At 40.3% G+C, this 27,106-nt stretch overlaps 1 protein-coding gene across 13 annotated transcripts in view; it reads left to right on the top strand.

Moving 5' to 3' along the window:
• LOC105497484 (cytoplasmic polyadenylation element binding protein 1) overlaps nt 1–27,106 on the top strand; it is a 100,029-nt gene that overhangs the window by 12,090 nt on the left and 60,833 nt on the right. For 7 of the 13 annotated variants that reach the window (XM_011768620.3, XM_071099321.1, XM_071099329.1 and 4 more), the window contains exon 2: nt 9,305–9,479. In XM_011768620.3, coding sequence (XP_011766922.1) covers nt 9,305–9,479 — 175 coding nt within the window. Of the gene's footprint in view, nt 1–4,838; nt 8,306–9,304; nt 9,480–27,106 lie in introns of those variants that run through there. The other 6 variants (XM_011768612.3, XM_011768611.3, XM_071099327.1 and 3 more) reach the window with 4 other exon arrangements.

Here is a 27,106-nt window from a genome sequence, read left to right as displayed (position 1 = left end):
CCTACAAAAATGCAGGGTAAGATAGACTGGAAGTATCAGTTGGGTTTGGCAGCTGTGAAGTCATTAATTTGGGAGCAGTTGTTTAGTGTCTTTTTGGGGAAGGGGAGAGATTAGTGCTGGCAGGACATTGTAGATTGAGAGGACGAACAGGAGGTTAAATAAAGATCACATTTTCGAGAAGCTTGATAGTGTAGCAGAAGAAAGACGGCAGTGAATTGGGAGGATATTTTAAATCAAGGAAGGTATGGTGGTTTTTTAAGGTGAAAGAGTCTTGAACATACTGACAAACTGAAGGAGCCAGTGGAGAAGAGAGGAAAGTCAGGTGATGCAGGGAGAGGAGATCTTGTATCTATTGATGGATTCATCTTTCTGATAGAGGAAGGAGGTTAGGACCTGTAGCTTTATCTCGTTTATTCCTGGTGAGCCTTCCTGTCCAGCCCTGTTGGACCACTTTGTTTTCTTGAATTTACTGTGTTCTGTATCCTCTCTGTGCTTGTTCTCTGTGTGTTAATGCTTTTTCTTATGCCTGCTTATTGAAATTCTGCATTTTCATTATTCTCTGGCCAAAACGCCTGAATTGTGAAACCATTTTAGACACCCTGATTTATTCCTCTCTTCTGTAGCATTTTGTGCTTGATCTCTACTTACCTAACTAGATTTGGTTCTTTTTCCTACCTAAATAATTATCCTGAGGGCAAGGAGTTTTTTTTTTTTTTGTATATATATATATATCTATAACCTCAACATCTAACCTAGTGGGTTGTCAGTATTTATGAAATAATATTTGGTTGAACTATATGAAATTGCCATTTTATTGGTTGAAAAAGGTAAAATACTGTCAGTTTCATGTGACCAATCTGATAAATTTTTATTCCTGACATTGTTGCACAGAAGACTTGAGGTAGGACCAAGGAGAAGGTTAAACACAGAGAAACATCTCTCAGCAAACTATAGAGTCATTAAAGTAGAGCCAAAAACTTGGCTTTGAGTGAGCTGGTGACTAAAGCAAATAGAGAAATTTGGCTAGAAGTCTTATATTCTTCCGTAAGGAAAATGTATTCTTCATGGGAATCTTTAGCATGTCCTAATCTGTGGTCTGAATGACATTTTTCTAAATGAGTGTTCATATAAGGGCTCTTCAAAATTGTAATAAAGAATATGCCCAAAATCCTGAGTATCCACTCTATAGAAATTTTGTTTAGCTTTATTATTAGTATAAAACTAAAGGCAGGCCGGGCATGTGGCTCATGCCTGTAATCCCAGCACTTTGGGAGGCTGAGGCGGGCGGACCACCAGGTCAGGAGTTTGAGACCAGCCTGGCCAACATGGCGAAACCCCATCTCTACTAAAAATATAAAAAATTAGCCAGGTGTGGTGGCACGTGCCTGTAGTCCCAGCTATTCGTCAGGAGTAGGCAGGAGAATTGCTTGAACCCAGGAGGCGGAGGTTGCGGTGAGCCGAAACTGTACCGCTGCACTCCTGGGCGACAGAGTGAGACTCTGTTTCAAAAATAAAAATAGGAAAAAAGAAAGGCAAATTGCCAGAGTACATCTCAGCAGAACCAGTTATTTGGGGCATCTAAGTATATTGCTTTCTGCTACGCTGGCTTAATTTAAAAACAAAGTCTAAATGTTCAAGACCAATGCATTTAAAAAACATCTGATTAAATGGAGAAAAAAAATGTTTCAGAAAAATTTTTCATGTAAACACATTTTTGGTCAAGAGGATTACTACACTCCGATCCATTTGACCCCAGTTTTAGAACTCTCTCTGGGGGACTCAGTAAACCTTGGGCCCTTCAAACAGTCTTCTATAAATTTCTCAACTAGCTGTTAATCCATTGTACATGATTAATAGTAATAGTCTTGAAGGATCTTCAGCATTGGTATTATGTTGTCAATTAAAGGCAAACTGAATAAAAATCAACCCAGAGATGGTAGCTGGCATTCATTTACGACAGATGAGTATCCCCAAATCAAGATTTTCAGCTGCCAGAATGGCCATCCTATCACAGTGCTGGGTCTGGGGAGTATGATATTTAAAGGCAGGGCCAAGGTTTCCAATTTTTTTTTTTTTGAGATGGAGTCTTGCTCTGTCGCCCAGGCTGGAGTGCAGTGGCCGGATCTCAGCTCACTGCAAGCTCCGCCTCCCGGGTTTACACCATTCTCTTGCCTCAGCCTCCCGAGTAGCTGGGACTACAGGCGCCCGCCACTTCGCCCGGCTAGTTTTTTGTATTTTTTTAGTAGAAACGGGGTTTCACCATGTTAGCCAGGCTGGTCTCGATCTCCTGACCTTGTGATCCGCCCGTCTTGGCTTCCCAAAGTGCTGGGATTACAGGCTTGAGCCACTGCGCCCGGCCAAGGTTTCCAAATTAATTGTACATTTTTTCTATACAAATAAGTATAAAATTTGGGGATCTTATTCTTTAACAAACATGTCTACATAGTGAGGGTTCAGATTTTTAAAGAAAAGGTTATGAGTGATACTTCTGAACCACAGATGAAAAAAAAAACAACCCAGTTATATGCTAAAACAAGTAAGCTTCTTGATGAACTTGGCTAGGACGAATAAGTTGAAACCATACTTCTGAGTAACAGGGATATAATTTAATAACATGTGGAATTGGACATCTGACACTAATAAGGTATTTATTGAGCATATCCATGTACTTTATGTATTTCTGACTACTACAAAGTCTGCAAAGTAGGTGTTACCCACTTTTTTTTTTTTTTTAAACCTTTAGATAACCAAGGCTCAGAGTGATACCTAAGTGGTAGACCTGGTGTTTGTATTCCAAAGCCTGTGTTCTTTCTGCTTTTCAAAACAATGATTCCCAGTTTTAAGGAGGAGGAGGAGGATTTTCCTTTATAGAGGAGGGGAATGCTTTTCTTCAGACTATCTCCCTTACCTTTGTTGTCCTAGTTGATGATCATGGCTATAGGAAAACAGTTTCATGATAGGAGGGTCAGCTCTTACCTGTTGGAGAGGAGAAAATTGAGGCCTGATCTAAAATAACTTGTATTAGGGCCAGGTGCTGTGGCTCATGCCTGTAATCCCAGTGCTTTGGGAGGCCGAGGTGGGCAGATCACCTGAGGTCAGGAGTTTGAGACCAGCCTGGCCAATATGGTGAAATCCCCCATCTCTACCAGAAGTACAAAAATTAGCCAGGCGTGATGGCACACGCCTGTAATCCCAGCTACTCAGGAGGCTGAGGCAGGAGAATCACTTGAACCCCGGAGGCGGAGGTTGCAGAGAGCTGAGATTGAACCATTGTGCTCCAGCCTGGGCGACAAGAGCAAAACTCCATCTCAAATAACATAAAATAACTTGTATTAGGTGAGTTTCCTCAAAAGCCATTCTTTCTAACAATAGGTAGATAGGTAGAACTAGTTTTATCTTGAGGGTATTCGTCTCTATGTCATCAGCATTAAACAAATAATTGTTTTTAAATTAATTTTTTAATTAAACAATTGTTTTTCTTTTACAGCATTGCCAAGTAATTCTTCCTGTTGACTCCTGGTTTTCGGTAGTATTAAAGTTTGCCCTCTATGAAGTCTCTGATTTATCTAAAAGCCTTCTTTCCTGTTAACAGTAAAAGACCAGCAAGACCAACTGAATGTCAAAAAAAGCTACAGATGGCCTCACTTTATGGCAAAATATGCTAAAAAATAAGGGCAGGAACTGTCAGGCAATAGTGGAATAACCAAGAGAAAAACATTTGTTCTCATGGTAAAACACTAGTCTGAATGCAGATCTATACATTGATGAAAGTTCAGATAGACCACACAAAGTAAATGGGTCTGTGAGTATGGGGTGGATAGTAGGTTTCTGTTTTGAAATGAGGAACTATGAATTCATTTAACTGGATAATTTAAAAGGATCAGTATTGGCTAGGTGTGGTAGCTCATGCCTGTAATCCCAGCACTTTGAGAGGCTGAGGCAGGAGCAACACTTGAGCCTGGGAATTCAAGACCAGCCTGGGCAACATAGCAAGACCTTTTTTCTGAGGGGTGGAAAAAAAATAGCTGGGCATGGTGGCGCATGTCTGTAGTCCAGCTACTTGGGAGGCTGAGGCAGGAGGATTGCTTGAGCCCCGGAGTTCAAGGCTGCAGTGAGCTATGATTGCAGCCCTGTGCTCCAACCTGGGGGACAGACCAAGACGCCACATCTTAAAAAATGTGTGTGTGTGTGGTGTGTGTGTAAATATACACAATACACATGTCGAGCAGCCCTAATCTGAAATCCTCCAAAAATCTGAAACTTTTGGAACACCGACGCATCACAAGTAGAAATAACACACCTGAATTCGTGATGGGTGACAGTTAAAACACAGAATTTAATTTCATGTACAGAATTACTAAAAATATTGTATAAAATTAACTTCAGGCTATATGTATGAAATATATATGAAAAATAAATGAATTTGGCCAGGCATGGTAGCTCACGCCTGTAATCCCAGCACTTTGGGAGGCTGAAGTGGGTCAGGACATCAAGACAATCCGGCTAACATGGTGAAACCCCGTTTCTACTAAAAACACAAAAAAATTAGCCAGGCATGATGGCGGGCGCCTGTAGTCCCAGCTACTCAGGAGGCTGGGTGGGAGAATGGTGTGAACCCGGGAGGTAGAGCTTGCGTTGAGCCAAGATCGTGCCACTGCACTCCAGCCTGGGGGTGACAGAGCGAGACTCCATCTCAAAAAAAAAAAGAAAAATAAATGAATTCTGTGTTTAGATTTGGGCCCTATCCCCAAGATAGCTCAATATGCAGATATTCCAGAATCCAAAAAAAAAAAAAAAAAAAAAAATCAAAATCTGAAACACTTCTTGGTCATCTCAGATTTCAGATGAGGGATACTGAACCTGTAGTGGATTCAGCCCTTAGGTCTATTTGAATCATATCTCTTGTCTTTTAATTAAGCATTTTAAGTCAAATGATTAGGAGGAAGAGTTAGGGGGTACCAGGAATAGAAGGGCCTGGAGTCTTCAGAGAAATAGTTGCCATAGGTCTTTGGTTCACTTAATGAGCCAGGAGATCCTTCCACAAGGATCCCTGTCATGGCTTCTGAATAATAGTAATGATACTACTGATAGACAGTATTCATTGGTTCAGCACATAATTACATGCCAGGCCCTACGCTAAGTACTTTGTGTGCATTAATTCACAAAAAGCCTTATGAGATAGTGTTACGTTTATCCCTATTGTACACAAAGGAGAGTAGTAGATCTTTCCCCATCTGACAGTCCTAGCTTTGATTTTTTTTTTTTCCTTCTAAATTGATTAAGGCAAGCATTGGTAATTATAAGATGAAACAGTTTGGAGTATATATTGAACACCTCATTCACTTTTATTATAATTATGTCATCTTAAACTAGAGCTCTGGCTTGATGTACTTGAGAGAAGGGGAGGGAGGCATGTCAGATATCATTTGCCTTGATTTGGGAATCCTGTTCTAACAGGATTAGGAGTGGGGCAGGGTGACCAGACATATTCCTAAATTATATATTTTTTTCCAGGCTCCTTGAAATAGTAAGATTTCCTTCCTCTCCTAAGGAATACCTTTCTCCCAGACTCCCAAGTCTGCATCTGTCCCCTACACTACTGTGGTACTTTCTCACTAATCCTTCTGCCACTTATCTGTGATGTATTTGTTGGTGGTCTCTTTCTAAGACTCACATTGTTATTTACTTGCCTTTAGATGTGGCAAAGATCTGGAATCTATATGTGTATATATATAGTACTTTCATTACACTAAAAACTAGGTTAATTTTTGTGTATTGAAAAGACAATGCTGACTCCTTAATTTGGCATATGAGGCTTTTCCAGTCTTCTCTCCTATACCTAATGCTGTACCACACTGGACCTCTTTTGATAATGCCTCTCTACTCTCTGTGTTCTTCAGAACGTCCTCTTTACTCTCATTTCCAGGCATATTCTGTCCAAGCCAAGGTGGCTTGGAGGACAATGTATGTATACAGCACATTGTAGTCTGTGTTATGGATGTTTACAGGATCGGGTCTTGGTTCTTTTTCTTTTTTTGAGACAGGGTCTTGCTCTGTCACCCGTGCTGGAGTGCGGTGGCACAATCTCTGCTCACTGCAACCTCTGCCTCCTGGGTTCAAGCATTCCTCCTACCTCAGCTTCCTTAGTAACTGGGACTACTGGCATGCACCACCATACCTGTCTAATGTTACGTATTTTTTTGTAGAAACAGGGTTTTGCTGTGTTGCCCAGGCTGGTCTTGAACTCCTGCCTTAAACATTCCACCCGTCCCAGCCTCCCAAAAGTTCTTTTCCAGACTTCAAAACTTTATTTTGGTTTAGTCTGTGTCTAATCTGCTGCCCCTTGGGGTGCTAACTATAGAGAGCAGGCAGTCGGCTAATGTGTATTAAGCAGTGAAGAATGAAGCATGTAGCCTTAAGATATGAAGATTGTGCCAGGCAGTGGCAAGCGCCTGTAGTCTCAGCTACTCGGGAGGCCAAGGTGGGAGGAGCACTTGAGCCCAGGAGTCTCAAGTCCAGCTTGGGGAACACAGCGAGACCTCCTCTCTGTAGATTATAAGTATTTGCATCTTAGTCTTCATGAAGTTGCCTTCCTGAAATTGAGAATCGTCTTAGAAATCTACAGTTGTAAAAAGGGCCTTGTGTGTCACTGGATTTAACAGTTCTCGATGGCACCACTCTAGAGTTTGGGAAAACAACCTGCAGGATAGTGTATTTCGGTCTTCACAGTTTGCAGAGGGTACCAGTCCTTTCAAGAATTGGAGGCTGATGTGAGGCTCAAGTTTGTCCCTTTAAGGTCATCCTGCAGAGTTGATAAAACTGTAAATGCTCTTGGTCATTCTCATGCTTACTTGGATTTCAGTAGGCCAAACAAAGTGACATCAGGCCTGTTCTTGTTTTGTTTTGATGTGACCAGCTTATATGTTAAGTGCCAGTTTTGTTACTTGTTCTGTTTTTGTTTTCCCCAAGATAATTGAGGATAATAGAACTGATGAGGCAGGCTCCTCTTAAAAAAATCTGTCAACCAATATTTCATTGCATCTTATTTTGGGCATTGACTGTGGAGAGTGAGGGAGACTGAAGAATGGTACCTACATTTCTGCATTGGGCATCTGGTGGATGGTAGTGTTATTTACTGAGATAGGGAATACCAAAAGAATAGTTTTTGTGTAAGGGTTCATGATTTTATATATGTATATATAGGATTTCTTTTTTCATTCAGTAAGTAATGTCTTGCCCATTTTCTCATGCCAGTTAATAAATAAATAATTAGTGCCAAAATAAGTATGTACTTATAATGACCACATACAGTTGTATAACTTAATCAGTTTGGGTGATTTTACCACTGTTGGTACTTACCTCTCTTGTATTTAATAGTTAATGTTTCCAGATACAGAATAACTACTGTATGCCATGCAAAATGCTTTACATATGTCATCAAAAAGTTTGTATCCTTTTTCCATTTAACAAGTGGGGAAACTGAGGCATAGAGGTTAAGTAACTGTGACATCACACAGCCAGTAAATGGCAGAATGAAAATTTTTAAAACAGCTGTATTGACATAAAATCTACCTACCCTAAAGTTAACCTTTAATGTACAGTTCATGGGTTTTTAGTCCAGTTGACTCTTGGACAGTGTGGGAGTTAGGAGGACCAACCCCCCACAGTCAAAAATCTGTGTATAACTTTGACTCCCCCAAAACTTAACTAGTAGCCTGCTGTTGACCAGAAGCCTTACCAATAACATAAACAGTTGATCGCATATTTTGTATGTTACATGTATTATATACTGTATTCTTACAATAAAGTAAGCTAGAGAAAAAATATTACTAGAAAATCATAAGAGAAAATATATTTACTGTTCATTAAGTGGAAGTGGATCATAAAGATCTTCATACTTGCCATCTTCACATTGAGCAGGCTGAGGAAGAGGGGGGATTGATTGGTCTTGCTGTCTCGGGGTGGCAGAGGTGGAAGGATGTGGAGGGGATGGAAGGAGAAGCAGGCACAGTCAGTGTAACTTTACAGAAATAATTTGTCTGACTTTTTGCTTTTTCATTTCTGTAAAAATGTTTCTATATGGTACCAATCCTTCTTCCACTGTTTGCATTAGTTTCAGTGCCTGTATAATAGAAGGGTCCATATTGTAAAAGAAGTCAAAAGCAGTCTTGAATAATCGGAACCCTTTGCCAGATCATCTAATGTCAATTTGTTTTCTGGCATTGCTACTTCAACATCATCTTCCTTGTCTGGTACTGGTTTGGAGCACTCATCTCTATCAAATTGTCTTCTGCTAATTCGTCTGGTATGGTGTCTGTTAACTCTTGGATTTCTCCAAGATCCATGTCTTGGAAACCTTCACTCCCAACCTTTTTTGTCATATCTACAGTCTCTTTCATGATTTCCTGTATTGGCTCTGTGGTAAATCCTGTGAAGTCATGTACAACGTCTGGAAACAGTTTTCTTTAGCAGGAATTTATTGTTTTGGGCATGATGGCTTTCATGGATTTTTCTGTAACAGTGATGGCATTGTCACTGGTGTATCCTTCCAGACTTTCATGACATTCTCTCTGTTGGGGTTCTCTTCCACGCATTAACAATCCTTTCCATAGAGTAGCATGTGTAATGAGCCTTAAAGGTCCTTATGACCCCTTGATCTGGAGGCTGACTTAGAGATGTTGTATTTGGGGGCATGTATACCTCTTTGTTGTTGAATTTATGGCATTCTGGGTAGCCAGGGGCATTGTCCAGTATTTAAAGAACTTCTGAGTACCTTGCTTATCATAAACACTCATTAAGTGTTTTATTATATAAAAAAGTCCTTTACTGGCAAGGTAATTTCTGACTCTAGGAACAAAATATCAATTGAACCAATTCAGAAAAAGGGTTCTTGTTGTCTAGACCTTCTTGTTGTACAACGAAAGACTGGCAGCTGGTGTTTTATTTTCCCTTAAGGTCCAGAGGTTAGCAGCTTTATAGATAAAGGCAATCCTAATCATAAACCTGACTATATTTGTAGAAAACTAGTAGAGTTAGCCTACCCCTTCTTGCCTTAAATCCTGGTGCTTGATTCTTTTCCTTAATAATATCCTTTGTGGAAATTTTTCCAAGAATTGGCCAAGAATATTTTGGTATTTTTTTCTTACAGTTCCGAGTACTTAGCTCATAGTAAACACTCATTAAGTGTTTTACTATATAAAGAAGATATTTAAGTCCTTCCTACTTTATCTAATTCATAGTGTGGAAAGAAGGGGTCACAGAGGAGTGTAGAAAACCTAAATATCTTTTTTTTTTCTATGTCTAGGAAGAAGAAGCAGGAAGGATAAAAGATTGCTGGGACAACCAGGAAGCACCTGCTCTCTCCACGTGTAGCAATGCCAATATCTTTCGAAGGATAAATGCCATATTGGATAATTCTCTGGATTTCAGTAGAGTCTGCACTACACCTATAAACCGAGGAATTCATGATCATTTGCCAGGTGATTTAGGTTTGAAAACTTGAACGTGGTAGGCATCTGTACAGATCTGCTTCTAGGTAGTGCATGTAAGAGGTCTTCCTCGGAAAGCTTGTGAAGAACAATGTTGAGCTGCCAGCAACACTTGCCTTTTTGTGGTTTAGTTTATGGATTGAATCCCTCTTTGGGTGAAGACTACCTTTAATTAGGATGTGTAAACCTACTTTATGATACACAGAAAGGTTGGGGAAAAAAGAACAGGTCACAGATAACACGAGTATTTATATAAAGAGATACAATGTGAATTACATATGTTACAGATTTTCTGGTAGCCATGTTAAAATTAAGATACAGATGAAATTAATATTTTATTTAACCCAATATATGATAATATGACAACATTTAATTAATATAAAAACAATGAGATTTTTTATTGTTAGTACTATGACTTCAAAATCCAGTGTGGATCTTACAAGCTTATCTCAGCATGAACATTTCAGGTGTTTAGTGGCTACTGCAACAGCTTTTAAACATGAGTCAGCATGCATTTAGTTTCTATGATCTACTGGATACTCCAAGGAATAGTGGAGATAGAGGGCAGCATCTTCTGAAGTTGACTCTTTCCAAGAGGTGTGGATGTCCTAACGGTGTTTCATTTTGTGGGAGTTGCAACCCATTATAAGAGTGTTGAAGTGTTTTTGGTTTGAGTTATTTATTTTGTTTTCGTATTTTCTTTTCCTTTTTTTTTTTTTTTTTTTAAACAGAGTCTCGCTCTGTCCCCAGGCTGGAGTGCTGTGGTGTGATCTCGGCTCACTGCAACCACCGACTCCCTGGTTCAAGTGGTTATCCTGCCTCAGCCTCCCTAGTAGCTGGGATTACAGGCATGCACCACCATGCCCAGCTAATTTTTGTATATTTAGTAGAGACGGGGTTTCACATGTTGGCCAGGATGGTCTCGATCTCCTGACCTTGTGATCTGCCTGCCGTGGCCTGCCAAAATGCTGGGATTACAGGCATGAGCCACTGTGCCTGGCCTTTATTTTATATTTTTTTTCTCTTTCTTTTCTTTCAAGGCAGAGTCTCGCTCTGTCGCCTAGGCTGGAATGCAGTGGTGCAGTCTCAGCTCACTGTAAGCTCCGCTTCCTGGGTTCAAGCAATTCTCCTGCCTCAGCCTCCCAAGTAGCTGGGATTACAGGCACCCGCCGCCACACCTGGCTAATTTTTTGTATTTTTAGTAGACATGGGGTTTCACCCTGTTGGGCAGGCTGGTCTCAAACTCCTGACTTTAGGTGATCCACCCACCTCGGCCTCCCAAAGTGCTGGGATTACAGGTGTGAGCCACTGTGCCTGGCCTGTTTGAGTTATTTTAGATGAAAGAATGTATTTTTAATTTTTAAAAATGGACCTCGAAAACAATTGGCAACAATGGGGATTCTCAAACCAAGGACTGATAATTACAGTCGACCCTTGAGCAACACTACTTTGAACTGTGCAGGTCCACTTATATGCAGATGTTTTTCAACCAAAGCTGGAAAATGTGATATTCAAGGGATGTAAAACCCACATATATGGAGGGCTGACTTTTCTGGTATAGGTGGGTTCCTCAGAACCAACTGTGAGACTTGAGTATGTGTGGATTTTGGTATACTGTAGGGGTCCCGGAACCAATTCCCTACATACACCAAAGGACAACTACTGTTTTTAGTTGTAAATTCTTTTATTTATTTTTTAGCTTGGCCTTAGAAATAATTCCCACAAAAATGTAGGAGTATGTGAGCATTAAATAGCTTAATGTTTGAGGGAGAGGCTTATTAAGGAAGAGAGTAACTTATAGCATTTGCTTTTGTCATACAGGAAGGCAAATGAGAGAAGGGCATACTCGGGGGTTAGGGTAGTTTTTGTCTCTTCTGACTTCTACAAAAGAAAAATATGTCATGAGCTAACCCAGTTCTCTTTTAGGGTTATGCTGAGTTAAAAGTTCAGGGAGTCATCTTTCTTAGTTCTACTACATGATCTCTTTTTCTCCTTTGAAAAAATTGCATGTATTGTGTCCCAGTAAGAATGACAGGCCAGGCATGATGACTTAAACCTGTAATTGAGGCTGGAGCAGGTGGATCACTTGAAGCCAGGAGTTCGAGACCAACCTGGGCAACATAGTGAAACCCTGTCTACAAAAAAAATAGAAAAATTAGCAGAATGTGGTGTGTGCACCTAGTTGCAGCTACTTGGAGAATGAGGTGGGAAGATCACTTGAGTCTGGGAGGTCGAGGCTGCAGTGAACCGTGGTTGTGCCACTGTACTATACAGCCTGGGTGACAGAACAGGACCCCTGCCCACCTCCACCAAAAAATAAAAGCATGACACTCAACAATTCAACAATGGCTTAAACCTCACTGGGTTGTTTCAGAGATGCTGGAAACTTTTCTAGTTTACAGGAAAATATTTTTCAGCTAATACTAGGTGTTGGACCTAAGGGAAAGGACCCATGATTGATGGGAGAGGAGCTTTCAGGAATGTATGTTTGCAACTGTCCAGGGAGCCCAGTGACTTCACTGGTAAGATGCCAGGGTCTGGTGAGGGTGTTGTTACCATTATACTCTGCCCAGGGTCAGTAGCTGAAGTACAAGTTATAGACTTCTTGGGCTCTTCAACTCCTTTTCAGCTTCTTAGAACCTTCTAAGAGAAACAGGAGGAAGATCTTGAGGAAATTGGGAAACCTGGGTTCTAAGCTTGACCCTGGGCAGTGAGATAAAAGGTCAGTTTTCTCAGCTGTAGGACAGAATGGTACCTGTTCAACCTGACTCACAGGTGTCTTATGGGAGTCAGATGTTAAGACAACACTGCAGATTTAAGGAAACTCAAGGAATTGTAGGAAAGGTTTCTGTCAGAGGTAGCTGATGTTTTTGAGCCCTTCACATATACCTAGCCCCTCCCTTGTGTGGTCAGCTCTCTGCTTTCCACTTGTGATTCAGCTCAGGGCTGTGGGCCTGTGTTCTCAAGTGGTGAAACAAGGATGCCTGGCCTACAGTAGAGAGCATTTTTCCTGTGTTAACCAGCAAAAATACCAACCTTGTGGTTAATGAGGAAGTAAACTAGGATATATATTTTTCTATGAAGAACCTTAAGAAATAACCCAAACTTGTAGCTTCTGATCAAAAGTAATTTTGTTACCTGAAGGAAATAATCAGAATTATGAAAACCTAAGATTGTTTATGGACAGCATTATAACTAGGGACAATTTGGTAACAGAATGTTAAGTAAATGATAGGAAAGTTGTATCATGGAGTATCCTGTACCATAAAATATAATGTTTGTAGAAGACTACTTTATGGCAAAGAAAGATAACTACAGTGTCTGAAATGAAAAAAACAAAGTGTAAGACAGGTGTAAAAAAGCAAAATGTATAAAAGCAAAGTGTCAAAAGAATGGCCTTAAGTATATATGCATAGAAAAACCCTGAAGTGGTATAAACGTGACAGTGAAGGTGGGTAATACAGAAAAAAATTATGGGTAATTTTTTTTTTCCTGAGACGGAATCCTGCTCTGTTGTCCAGGCTGAAGTGCAGTGGCGTGATCTCGGCTCACTGCAACCTCCGACTCCCGGGTCCAAGTGATTCTTCTGCGTCGGTCTCCTGAGTAACTGGGATTACAGGTGTGCACCACCATGCCTGGCTAATTTTTGTATTAGTAGAGATGGGGTTTCACCACATTGGCCAGGCTGGTCTTGAACTCCTGACCTCAAGTGATCCACCTGCCTTGGCCTTCCAAACTTCTGGGATTACAGACATGAGCCACCGCACCTGGCTGGGTAATTTTTTTCTGTATACTTTTCCCCACTAGTTCTTCTAAAACAAACATTTTATAATAAATTTTCAAATGGCGTATATCCTAACACAGTGTTTCACATTGCTAGTTGCATGCATAACCCAGTTGGTGAAACATCATTGGAAAAGTGCTGTGATAGGGTCAGGGAGAGATTGGTTTAGTTGAGAACTAGGAAACACTTCTGGTCAAAGCAGCATTTGAAATAGGCTTTGAAGAGAATTAAAATTACTTTAGTCTTAACTGGAGGTTGAGTAGATTATTTTTTTTTTCTGTTGCCCCAGAATTGGCCATTAGGGCCCAAAGCTGAGAATAAAGAGCTGTTAAGTGAGCTGTGGTGTAATGAGAATCCCTAAGAGGTGGGACCAGATACCTCCTGCCAGGGCTTACCTAAAGGTCACAGAGCTGTCCCTCCTACCACAAACATTAGCTCAACCCTTCCCTGGCCTATAAAGAGGGTCACATAAGGAGGGGGTAGCATTTGAAGTGATTCCCTCCCGTCTGTGGAGGAGGGTGGGATAGGATGTGGCTTTGTTGTTCAAGCCAAGCAAGAGGGTCTTCCAAGAGAAATATTTGTGTAGATGGAGAATGCTTCCAAGAAAGAAGACAAGGTTGAACCCCTGGTTGGACAACTGACTTGCTGTCTGTCCCTGACTGAATAGAGATTAATGAGAAATTAAGAGATGTGGGCTGGGTGCAGTGACTCATGCCTGTAATCCCAGCACTTTGGGAGGCGGGCAGATCACTTGAGGTCAGGAGTTCGAGACTAGCCTGACCAACATGGTGAAACTTTGTCTCTACTAAAAATACAAAGATTAACTGGGCATGATGGTGTGTGCCTGTAGTCCGGGAGGCTGAGGCAGGAGAATTTCTTGAACCTGGGAGTTGGAGGTTACAGTGAGCCAAGGTCGCACCACTGCACTCCAGCCTGGGTGATAGAGTGAGACTCTGGAGAGAGATGTGGTGGGGTGGGGAAAGAGAGTAGCTGGAACATCTGAATTCTCTGTTTATATCAAGAAAGTTGTGATTTGCTGTGGTTTAAGAGGGTTTTGCAAAGGCCTGAGCTTTTGGGCTGGTACCCCACCAAGAAGGCCCTTGTTGCATGGTGGGTGGTGGGAGCTAGGGTGGGGCTGGAAGGTAAGGCCAGAGCTGGATTTCCTACCCCAACAACTGTCCAGTGGAGATGAGAGGGATGTCTGCCATCTAGAGGGCCCTCTCCACATTCCCTACTCCTTTAAGCCATAGACCTTTTGGAATCTGAGGAATGGAGAAAATGGGCTGCAAATGGACATGTGATTTAAGCATTAATGCGTCGAGTTTTTACTAACAGTGTCTGTAAAGATGTGAAAAGTGGTGAAACATCATTAAGGGACATCTTAACTGCTATATGGGTAGGGAGACAATATTTAGGCTGGAGGCAATGATTGGAGGAACAGTTTCATGTTAACTCACCGAGATGCCATTTCTCAATAACCAGTTAAAATAGCTTGGAGGTTTAGAAAGGAATTAATTAGTCAAAGCAGTCCTAAGTAAGGTTTAGGACTGATATGTTGATTTAACAGTTTTTAAAAACTGAAATATAATATACATACAGGAAAGTACATGCTGTATCATAGGTGAAGAGCTCCAACTTTCCCAAAATGAACACAACCATGTAACCAGCTCCCAGACCTAAATAGATTGCAGACTTTTAATGTAGGACCAAAGAATTGTATAGTCGTAGCCCGATGTTGGATTTTTTTTTTTTTTTTTTTTTTTTTTTTTTTTGAGACTGAGTTTGGCTCTTGTTGCCCAGGTTGGAGTGCAATGGCGGGATCTTGGCTCACTGCAACCTCTGCCCGGGTTCAAGTGATTCTCCTGCCTCAGGCTCTTGAGTAGCTAGTATTACAGGCATGCGCCACCATGCCCGGCTAATTTTGTATTATATTTTAGTAGAGACAGGGTTTCTCCATGTTGGTCAGGCTGGTCTTGAACTCCTGGCCTCAGGTGATCTGCCCGCCTTGGCCTCCCAAAGTGCTGCGACACCGCACCCGCCCTGGATTTTTTTTTTTTTTTTTTTTTTTTTTAAAAGAAACATGGTCTCACTATGTTGCCCAGGCTAGTCTCAGACTCCTGGCCTCAAGCAATCCTCCAGCCTCAGCCTCCCAAGTTGCTGGGATTACTGACATGACTAATGTTGAATTTTTGACTGAGACAGTTTCACTCCTTATTGTACTGGATCATAAACCGTACATCACTAAATTGTCTGAAAAGCTATTCCAAAACAAAGTTTAATACATTCAGTCCCAGCTTGCAGGAAATGATTGAAATTACTCTCATGAAGTCTTGTTTCCCACAAAATAAACTTTTGTGAAACCTTACTATGTGGCTGTAACAGTTAAGTGATAACGATTTAACTTGTGTTATTGAAGTTAACTTACAGAAAAGTACAAGTGTACTTGTTCACTGAATTTTTATACACTGAACACATCTTGTATAACTCCTCACATGTAGAGGCAAAAATTAAGAATACACTAAAATTCCCCTTGCAATCCTTTCAGTCTCTAATTTACAAAGGGCAATTGTTCTGCTAACTTTTTTTCTGAGATGGGGTATCACTCTGTCTCACCCAGGCTGCAGCACGATCATAGCTCACTGCGCTGCAGCCTTGAACTCCTGGGCTCAAGTGATCCTCTTGCCTCAGCCTTCTGAGTAGCTGGGACTGCAAGCATGCACCACCATGCCCAACTAATTTTTTTTTTTTAAGTTTTTGTAGAGACAAAGTTCTGTAGGATCTTGCTGTGTTGACCAGTCTGGTCTCGAACTCTTGGGCTCAAGCAAGTTCCTTGCCCTGGCTTCCCAAAGTGTTGGGATTATAGTTGTGAGCCACCACACCCAGTTCATGCTGACTTTTAATTGCATAGTTCAATTTTGCCTGATTTTGAATTTACATAAATGTAATCACAGATTTGTACTTTTTTTTTTTTTTAGACAGAGTCTTGCTCTGTCGCCCAGGCTGCAGTGCAGTGGCGTGACCTTGGCTCCCTGTATCCTCCACTTCCCGGGTTCAAGGGATTCTTCTGCCTCAGCCTCCTGAGTAGCTGGCACTACAGTCGAGCGCCATCATGCCTAGCTAATTTTTGTATTTTTAGTAGAGACATAGTAGAGACATATTGGTCATATTATATTCACCATATTGGCCAGGCTGTTCTCAAACTCCTGACCTCGTGATCATCCCGCCTCAGCCTCCCAAAGTGCTGGGATTACAGGCATGAGCCACTGTGCCGGCCCAGGTATGTACTCTTTAGCTGTGAGTTTCATCCATATTGCAACTGGTTGTGGATCATTCATTTCTGTTGCTTTACAGTATTTCATCGTATGAATGTACCAATGATTATTCGTTATACTGTTAATAGGCATTTGAGTTGTTTCCAGTTTGGGGCCATTGTGAGTAGTGCTGCTATTATCTTTTGGTGAATTAATTTCTCTTGATTATCTTCCTTAGGAGAGGGTATACATTTGTTTATCTTTGAGATGCTGCCAGTTTTTCTCAATGGTTATACCAGTTTGCACTTCTAGTAGTGTACAGTGTTTTGCGTTGTTTCTTTTTTTTTTTTTTTTTTTTTTTTTTTTTGAGACGGAGTCTTGCTCTGTCGCCCAAGCTGGAGTGCAGTGGCGCGATCCTGGCTCACTGCAAGCTCTGCCTCCTGGGTTCACGCCATTCTCCTGCCCCAGCCTCCTGAGTAGCTGGGACTACAGGCGCCCGCCACTGCGCCCGGCTCATTTTTTTTGTATTTTTAGTAGAGACGGGGTTTCACGGTGGTCTCGATCTCCTGACCTTGTGATCCGCCCGCCTCGGCCTCCCAAAGTGCTGGGATTACAGGCGTGAGCCACCGCGCCCGGCCGTTTTGCGTTGTTTCATATCCTCATCATTGTCTTTCATTTTAGCCATTTTGGAGAGTATGTAGCAGTATCTGTTGTGGTTTTAATGTTCATTTCCTTGGTGACTAATGAAGTTGAGCACATTTGCATGTTTATTGGCCTTTGGATATCCTTTTTCTTGAAGTGTCTCTTCATGCCTTATACTCATTTTTCTTAGGGTTATCTACCTTTTTGTTGTTTACTTGTAGCAGTTCTTTATATAGGCCACATGAGTTCTGTCTCTGAAATATGTATTACAATTATTTTCTTCGAGTCTGTGGTTTGCCTTTGTACTCTTAATTGGTGTCTTTTGAATAACAGAAAACTTAAATTGTAATGAAGTATAATTTAATAACTTTATTCCATTGTGCTTAATGCTTGTGGCCTGTTTAAGAAATATTTGCCTATTCCAAGGTCATGGAGGTAGTATATGTTTCTTTTCAAAAGTTGTTTTACCTTTCACACTTAGATTTGCAACTCATCTGGAATTTTGTTTTGTACATGGTGTAAGCTAGAGGGAGAAGATTTATTTTGTTCTGTGTGGATAACCAGTTGACTCAGCATCATTTTGGTGGAAGAAATTTCTTCTAAATTGTATTGCCATGTCGCCTTTCTCATAAATCAGGCATCCATAGTATATGTACAGATCAGTTTCTGGATACTCTCTTCTCTTCCATTGGTCTATTTATCTGTCCTTGTCTTAATTATTGTAGCTTTATAATAGGCCTTGATAGTTGGTAGTGAAGCCCTTCAACTTTGTCTTTTTGGATTCTTGGCTTTTCTTGGATCTTCACATTTCTATATAAATTATAAATTCAGCTCATCAGTCCAGGCTCCACCCCCCGCCCCACATACACAAAGTTCTACTAGGATTTTGACTGGGATTGCATTAAACCTGTGAATCAAGTTCTGGATCATGGATGTGTTGACAAGTCTTCTAATTTAAGAAGTTGGTATATCCCTTTGCTTATCTGGTTTTTAAAAATTTTTGGCTGGGCGCAGTGGCTCACACCTGTAATCCCAGCACTTTGGGAGGCTGAGGTGGGAGAATCATGAGGTCAGGAGATCGAGACCATCCTGGCTAACACGGTGAAATCCCGTCTCTACTAAAAAAAATACAAAAAAAAAAAAATTAGCCAGGCATGGTGGTGGGCACCTGTAGTGCCAGCTACTCAGGAGGCTAAGGCAGGAGAATGGTGTGAACCCAGGAGGTGGAGCTTGCAGTGAGCCAAGATTGCGCTACTGCACTCCAGCCTGGGCGACAGAGCGAGACTCCGTATCAAAAAAAAAAAAAAATTTCTCAGTGTTTGTAGATGTCTTGCACATTCTTTATCTCTAGGTTTTGATGGTATTTAATACTAATGTAAAGGATTTTTTTGTTTGTTTGCTTTTTAGTGCCATTTTCTGTTTGCTGCTGCCGACAGCCCTATCTAGTGTTGGCTCCAGAAGTAGGTATTTCAGGTTTTGGACATTTGAGTCCCTCTTAAGTGCGAATTGTTTTGTGGTAACCTGTCTCCCAAATAGTCTATAGTTTTGAGATGTGAGTTAGTTTTATTGCTTTTGTTTATCTGTGAGTTTTAGAGGATATATGGAGAGATTTGCATCTAGGCAACTGCCAGTTCCTGTAGGAACGAGGAAGTCTGATTTTGCTGATGTTGTTTGAAGAATATATATAAAAATATTCTCTCTCATATATACATACATATGTATTGTGCGTTTGTCAATGTGTATATGAGAGAGAATATACGTGTGTATATATGTGTATACAATATATATATTGACAAAATATACACAAAAAGTGTTTTTGCCTCTTAGAATGTCTAAGATTGAGAAGACTGACCTTACCAAGAATTGGCAGGGATGTTGAATAACTGAAACTGTCAAACTGCTGAGGAGTGCAAAATGGTACAACTTTTTGGAAAACAGTTTGGCAGGTTCCTAAAAGGTTAAGTGTTTATCTATCATAAGACCCAGTGGTTCCACTCTTAAGTTTCTTTTTTTTTTTTTAATAAGCTTACATTTTAGCATAGCTTTCAATTAATAGAAAAGTTAGAGAAGTTACACAAGTTATTAATAGAATTAATAACTTTAATTAATAACAATTAATAGAAAAGTTACAAAGATAGCACAGAGAATTCCTGTATATCCTGTAATTAGTTTCCCCCTATTTTGCTAACGTCTTACGTTAGTATTGTGCATTTGTCACACCTAATGAAGCAATATTGATACTGTAGTCTGTATTTTATTTGGATTTTCTTAGTTTTTACCTAATGTGCTTTTTCTGTACCAGGATCCCACCCAGAATATCACATTAGTCATCATGTAGGCTCCTCCAGACTGTGGCAGTTTCTCAGACTTTCCTTATTTTCGATTATGTTGACGGTTTTGAGTAGTATTGGTCACACTCAAGAGAAGTGACACCATTTATCCATATACAAACTTAACACAAATGTTTATAGCCTCTTTATATATAATAGCCAAAACCTGGAAACAACCCAGATGGCCATCAGTAGATGAATGGATAAACAAATGCAAAGGAGTACTGCTCAGCAGTAAAGAGGAATAAACTATTGATGCTACTACAGCATGGATGAATTTCAGGATAGTTATGCTCAGCGAAAGAAGCCAGACAAAAGAGTATACTACATAATTCTGTTTGCTCAGAATTCTATCAGATGCCAACTAACCTCTAGTGACAGCAGGGAGATCGGTGGTTGCCTGGGCAAGAGGACTCAGAGGTGGGTAGAAAAGGATTTCAAAAGGGCATTAAACTTTTGGGGCAGAACTTGAGGATAAGAGGTCAAATAATGAAATAAGCTTTTGGGAAGATGGATACGTTCATTATCTTGACTTTTGGTAATGGTTTCGTGGGTATGTATACATAGGTTGAAACATATCAAATTCTGCACTTTAAATACATGCAGTTTATATGTCAGTTAGGTCTCAAAGCGGTTAACCTTTACAAACATAGTTATCTCTGAATGGTAGGATTTAAATGCACATACTTGCTTTTATAGGGTTTTTTTGCTTTTAAAAATTTGAAACAGCCTGGCCAACATGGTGAAACCCTGTCTCTACTGAAAATACAAAAATTAGCCGGGCATGGTGCCGTGCATCTGTAATCCCAGCTACTTGGGAGGCTGACGCAGGAGAATCACTTGAACCCGGAAGGTGGAGGTTGCAGTGAGCTGAGATCGGGCCACTGCACTCTAGCCTGGGTGATGACAAGAGTGAAACTCCGTCTCAAAAAAAAAAAAAAAAAAAATTTAAAAAGAGGAACATAAAATAATGTATCTACCACTGATCTTTAACAAAAGTTAAGATTTTGATATGTTCGATTCAGACCTTTATTCAGACAATATAAAAATCAAATAAAAATTTTTCACTTAAGTGTACTCATTTCCTCATTTTCCTAGAGATAACTCTCCTGAAGTTGGTGTATTTCCTTACCATCCATGTTTTTATACTTCTCTGTGTATGTCCATAAACATCATTTTACTTTTTTATGTAAATAAAACATACACTGAGGAAAATGCACAATTAAAGTATATAACTGGGTAAATTGTCACAAAACAAATACACTCATGCTCTCAAGCTCAAATCAAGAAATAGAATGATATCAGCAACTAAGAAGACCCCTCATGCCCCCTCCTAATTGTCATATGTTTTAAATCTTTATGCAAAGAATATGACATTATCTTCCTGGCATTTTCTTTTTTCCATGTATCCTATTTATAATGTGTACATATTGATAGTTATTTGTGAGTAAAATCAGTACATTTTAATTGCTTTGTAGTAATATTTTACATAAATATATACAATATCCCTCTTGGTAAATGGTTAGGTATGTATTTTTTTGCTGTATTTAGGCAAATCTTTAAGTATATATTTTTTGCTATTATAAACAATATTTTGGTGAACATCCTTGTTTATGTCTCCTGTGCACACATCACAAGAGCTTCCTTGAGTATGTACCTAGAAGTTAGTTGCCGAGTTTGGTATACTGTCTTCACACTTCAAGTTGCTGGGTACTTTTTCAAAGTGCGTTTACCAGTTTATAATCCTGCTAGGATTTCATGAGTTTTCAGTCACATTCCTTGTAGACTCTAGGTATTGTCATACTTCAAAATTCCAGTTGATACAGCTGTAAATCCAACTTTGATTTTGTTTTCTTTATATTATAAAATACTTTCTGAAGTTAAAATAATACATGTAGCATATATGATCTGGCATCAACCCAGAGAAAGTTTCTAGAATTGTGTCCCAGGGTTCTTTTCCTTTATGCCATTCTGTCTGCTGTTTCTTGACATTCCATGCATATTATATAATTAAAATCATTGACTTAGATGAAGTTGTGCAACGAATGCTCTTCTGCTACATAGTTGACAACTAAATTGACTGTCTTCCTGGAAGAATTCTTTTATTCGAGGTTGACTTGGTTGTCACTTCAGAAATTTTCTCACACTGTCCTGCTTCCCATGTTCTGTAGTGTGTCAATCGTGAAATAAAGCAAGGTCCTTCTTGGCTCTTTCTGTTTATTTGTGGATCCATCATGTGGTGTTGTAAACATATATATATTCTTAAAATGGGAGGATAGGGTACAGTTTTGAAAAAAACATTGTTCGTCCATTTCATAATAAACCCAAACAAAGGTAGGGTACAGGCTCTGAATGCAGATGACCTGAGAACAAATTCTGGTTGTGCTACTTACTTGCTGTGACCTTGGCTTAAATTTCATCTTTAGACAGATAGGTAGTAATAGTACCCATTTGTGGGAGTTTTGTGAAACTTAAATAAGGTTTGTATTGAATACAATCTACAATGGTGCACATAACTGCACTTACTAAATGGTGATGGTGATTGTATAGTGTGGGTATATATAGATGCAGTTGTGAGAGCATTGGCTGAGGTCATGTGTGTATATATATGTATATATACACACACACACATATTTGTATTTTAAAGAGTTGATTGAACAAGGTTTTCTGTTTAGACTGTAAGTCTTTTGAAAAATATGTAAAGACTAGGTCTTAAATATCCTTGGGTTTCATTTCTTTTCTTTTTTTTTTTTAAAGGTCTTCTGAAATCCTTGGATTTCTAATCCTCAGTATTGGGCCTGGTGCATGTTAGGTAACATTATACAATTGCTTAATGAATACATTCTCTCAAACTGGATGCCTAAGCTGAAAAAGGCCCTCATTTTGTGTTCAAATTGTACTCCCCCCACATTCGGTACTGATAATATCTAGGAATTTACTTGCAGTTTTGTATATGTGTATGTGTACACAATGGTTATTTATTTAGACTTCAGTAATTTTTACTGATTACTTAGATTATCATTGTGTTTTGTTTAATTCTTGGACTAGTTTAATGGACTTTTCCAAATTGTTAAACATAGAATATATGGAAACTTGCATAAACACCTGTATACTTTAATCAGTTATACAGCAGACACCCACATAACCACTACCCAGGTCAAGAAATAGAATATTACAGATGAGTGCAGTGGCTCATGCCTGTAATCCCAGCACTTTGAGAGGTTAAGGTGGGAGCCCAGGAGTTCGAGGCTTCAGTGAGCTATGATCATGCTGCTGTACTGCAACCTGGGAGCAAGACCTATATTTTTATATGGTTAAGAGGGCCAAAGAGGTCGCTGGGAGCCTCCCAAAGAGGCTAGTCCCTTCCCAGCAGCCCCCGGGGCTGTTCCGGGGTGGGGGGTCTTAGAGCCCCAGGCTCCCACCCAGGGTGCATGCCTCTCTCCTGGAGGGCTTTCCCAGGTGGCAGCAAGGCCACCAGGTGGCAGAGGCATGCCAGCAGGGACTCAGAAGCAGCGAGGCCGAAGAGGACACTGGGAGCCTCCCAAGGAGGCCAGTCACTTCCCAGCAGCCTCCAGGGCTATCCTGGCGGGGTCGTAGAGTTCCAGGCTCCAATGCAGGGTGTGTGTCTTTTTCCCGGGGTTGGGGGGGGGACTTGTTTCCAGTCTTAGGGGAGGGGCTATTAGTGAACTTCTCAGCATTTCTCCTTTAAATATGCTGAAGTTTTTGTGAATGTTTTTTATCTGATTAAGAAAGTTATTTTCAGACTTTGCCAAGAGGCTTAAAAAAAAAAATTTGCAGGGTGCAGTGGCTCATGTCTATAATCCCAGCACTTTGGGAGGTTGAGGTGGGCAGATCACTTGAACCCAGGACTTAGAGACCAGCCTGGGCAATGTAGTGAAACCCTATCTGTACAAAAGTACAAAAAGCCGAGTGTGGTGGCATGCACCTGTAGTCCCAGTTACTTGGTGCTGAGATGGGAGGATCGCTTGAGCTCAGGAGGCAGAGATTGCAGTAAGCCAAGACCGTGCCACTGCACTCTAGCCTGGGTGACAGAGCCAGACACTGTCTCCAAAAAAGAAAAAAATAATAATAAATCATGAATGTTATTAAATTATATCAGTTTTCTGCATCTATTCATTTAACTTTTCTCCTGTATTCTATAGATGTAGGAATAACATTCAGGGAAGAATACCAGAGTAAAGCCAACTTTGCTTTCCTGGAATTAACTCAAGTTGTTCATAATATAAGTTATTTAGTATATTCTTTGGTTTTCGTTTGTAAATGTTATCTTTAGGATTTTTGTGTTCATGCACATAAGAGATAAGCTTGTAATTTTCCTTCCTTAAAATATTCCTGGTGTCAGAGTTGTTAGCTTCTTGAAGCAAATCATTAGCTTAAGGTTTTTTTTTTTTTCCCACCTGTTGGGAAGAGCTTGTGTGAAATTTATAATAGTCTTTCTTAAATTTTGGTATAATTCATTGCTGAAGCCATCTGGGCCTGGAGTGTGTTTTTGTTTTTGTTTTTTTGAGGAAGAGTTTTTAAAATGTGGATTCAGTTTTTTGTTTTGTTTTTTGGGTTTTTTTTGAGACAGAGTCTCACTGTGTTGCCCAGGCTGGAGTGCAGTGGTACAGTCTTGGCTTACTGTAACCTCCGCCCCCCAGGTTCAAGCGATTCTCCTGCCTCAGCAGCCCGAGTAGCTGGGATTACAGGAGCCTGCCACCACACCTGGCTAATTTTTGTATTTTTAGTAGAGATGGAGTTTTACCATCTTGGCCATACTGATCTTGAACTCCTGACCTCATGATCCACCCACCTTGGACTCCCAAAGTGCTGGGATTACAGGTGTGAGCCACCATGCCTGGCCCCGTTTTTAAAACACAATTATCCAAATTTCTGTGTCTTTTTTTTTTTTTTTTTTTTTTTTTTTAAAGACTCTCACTCTGTCGCCCAGGCTGGAGTGCAGTAGTGTGATCTCAGCTCACTGCAACCTCTGCCTCCTGGGCTCAAGCGATTCTCCTGCCTCTGCCTCCCAAGTAGCTGGGACTACAGGGGTGCTCCACCACGCCTGGCTAATTTTTGTATTTTTAGTAGAGATGGGATTTCACCATGTTAGCCAGGCTGGTCTCGAACTCTTGACCTCAGGTAATCTGCTCACCTCAGCCTCCCAGAGTGCTGGGGTTATAGGCATGAGCCTCTGCACCTGGCTCGAATTTCTATTTCTTCTAAGTTTTGCTAAGTTGTGTTTTTCTAGGAATTTCTCCATTTCATTTAAATTTTCAAATTCATTGGCATAAAAGTTTATGTAAAAGCTTCTTCTGATGTTTTAGAATTTCCAGTATTTATTTTATTTTTTTGAGACAGAGTCTTGCTCTGTCTCCCATGCTGGAGTGCAGTGGCGCAATCTCGGCTCACTGCAAGCTCTGTCCCCAGGTTCATGCCATTCTCCTGCCTCAGCCTCCTGATTACAGGTTACAGGTGCCCGCCACCATGCCCAGCTAATTTTTTGTATTTTTTTAGTAGAGATGGGATTTCACTGTGTTAGCCAGGATGGTCTTGATCTCCTGATCTTGTGATTCACCTGCCTCAGCCTCCAAAAGTGCTGGGATTACAAAATTTCCAGTATTTCTTAACATTAAGTTTGCTTTTTTAGTCTGTGTTACTAATCTTTTTTTTTTTTAAATAAGCTTTTGGCTTTGATCCCCCCCTCATTCTTTCTATTACACATGTCTTTTTTTTTTTGGAGATGGAATTTCACTCTTGTTGCCCAGGCTGGAGTACAATGGCATGATCTTGGCTTACCGCAACCTCCGCCTCCTGAGTTCAAGTGATTCTCCTGCCTCAGCCTCCTGAGTAGCTGGGATTACAGGCATGTGCCACCATACCTGGCTAATTTCGTATTTTTAGTAGAGACGGAGTTTCTCCATGTTGGCCAGGCTGGTCTTGAACTCCCTACCTCAGGTGATCTGCCCACCTCAGCCTCCCAAAGTGCTGGGATTACAGGTGTGAGCCACTGTGCCTGGCCTCTGTTACACTTTTATTTTATGTGTCATTTATTTTTTTTCCTATTGCTTTCTTTGGATTTGATTTACTGTGTTTTTTTTTTTTTTTTAAACTTATTGAGATGAAAATTATTAGATCATTGTATTTTTGGTTTTTGTTTTTTGGGGTTTTCTTTGTTTTTTTTTTTGAGATACGATCTCTTGGGCTCAGGTGATCCTCCTGCCTCAGCCTCTTGAGTATCGGGGACTGCAGGCATGTGCCACCGTAGCTGGCTAATTTTTATTTTTATTTTTTTGTAGAGATGGGATATTGCTATGTTGGCCAGGCTGGTCTTGAACTCCTTGCCTCAAAGGGTCCTCTTGCCTCAGCCTCCCAAAGTGTTGAGATTATAAGCATGAGCCACTGTGCCTGGCCTACTGTTGCGATCTTAACAGTAGTAAGTCTTCTAATGCATGAATTGGGGATGTCTTTTGTTGTAATTTATTTCAATGATTTCTTACAGTTTTCAGTGTCCAAGTCTTGCAATTTGTTCATAAGTATATTTATTTTTCATGCTATCGTAAGTCAAACTGTTATTTTCAGATTGTTCATTGCTAGTGTATAGAAATAGAGCTGATTTTTGTACATGGATTTGTGTGTGTGTGTGTGTGTGTGTGTGTGTGATTTCTTAGGATTTTTTACATCTGAGATCATGCCTTCTGGGTGTATCATCTATAAAGATAGTTTTACTTTTTTTTCCATCTAGATGCGTTTTGTTTCATTTCCCTTCCTAATTGTGCTGACTAAAATTTTCAGTACAGTTTTGAATAGAAGTGAAGAGAGCAGACTTCTTTCACCATTAAATATGATGTTAGATGTGGGTGTTTTTGTAGGAGCCCTTTATCAAGTTGAGGATTTGATTTTTTTTTTTTTTTTTTTTTTTTTGAGAATGGAGTCTTGCTCTGTCCCTGAGGCTGAAGTGCAGTGGCGTGATCTTGGCTCACTGTAACCTCCGCCTCCCAGGTTCAAGCAATTCTCCTGCCTCAGCCTCTGGAGTAGCTGGGATTACAGGTATGCGCCACCATGCCTGGCTAATTTTTGTGTTTTTAGTAGTGATGGGGTTTAATTATGTTGGTCAGGCTGGACTCGAACTCCTGACCTCAGGTGATCCACCCACCTTGGCCTCCCAAAGTGCTGGGATTACAGGCTTGAGCCACCAGGCCCAGCCTGTGGATGTTTTTTTCTATTCCTAGTTTATTGAATATTTTTATCATAAAAGGGTATTGGATTTTCATCAAATACTTGTCTGTGTCCATTGAGATGATCATGTGTTTTTTTAACTTTTGTTCTATTAATATTATATTGATTTTTTTTTCATATAATGAACCAACCTTGTCTTCTTGGAATGAACCCTATTTGGTCATAGTGTGTAATCCATCTTAGATGCCACTGCATTTAGATTAATAAACAGATAGGTAGGTCTATGATTTTCTTTTCTTGTGGTCTCTGCCTGATTTTGGTATCAGGGAAAAATACTTGCTTCATGACTGAGTTGTAAAGCGTTCCCTCTTCGTCTGTGTTTTTGGAAGAGTACGTGTTAATAATTGGTATTTATTCCTTTTTAGGTTTTTG

The sequence above is a fragment of the Macaca nemestrina genome, chromosome 7 (assembly GCF_043159975.1).
Source record: "Macaca nemestrina isolate mMacNem1 chromosome 7, mMacNem.hap1, whole genome shotgun sequence".
NCBI lineage: Eukaryota > Metazoa > Chordata > Mammalia > Primates > Cercopithecidae > Macaca > Macaca nemestrina.
This window is presented reverse-complemented; position numbering and strand designations above follow the sequence as displayed.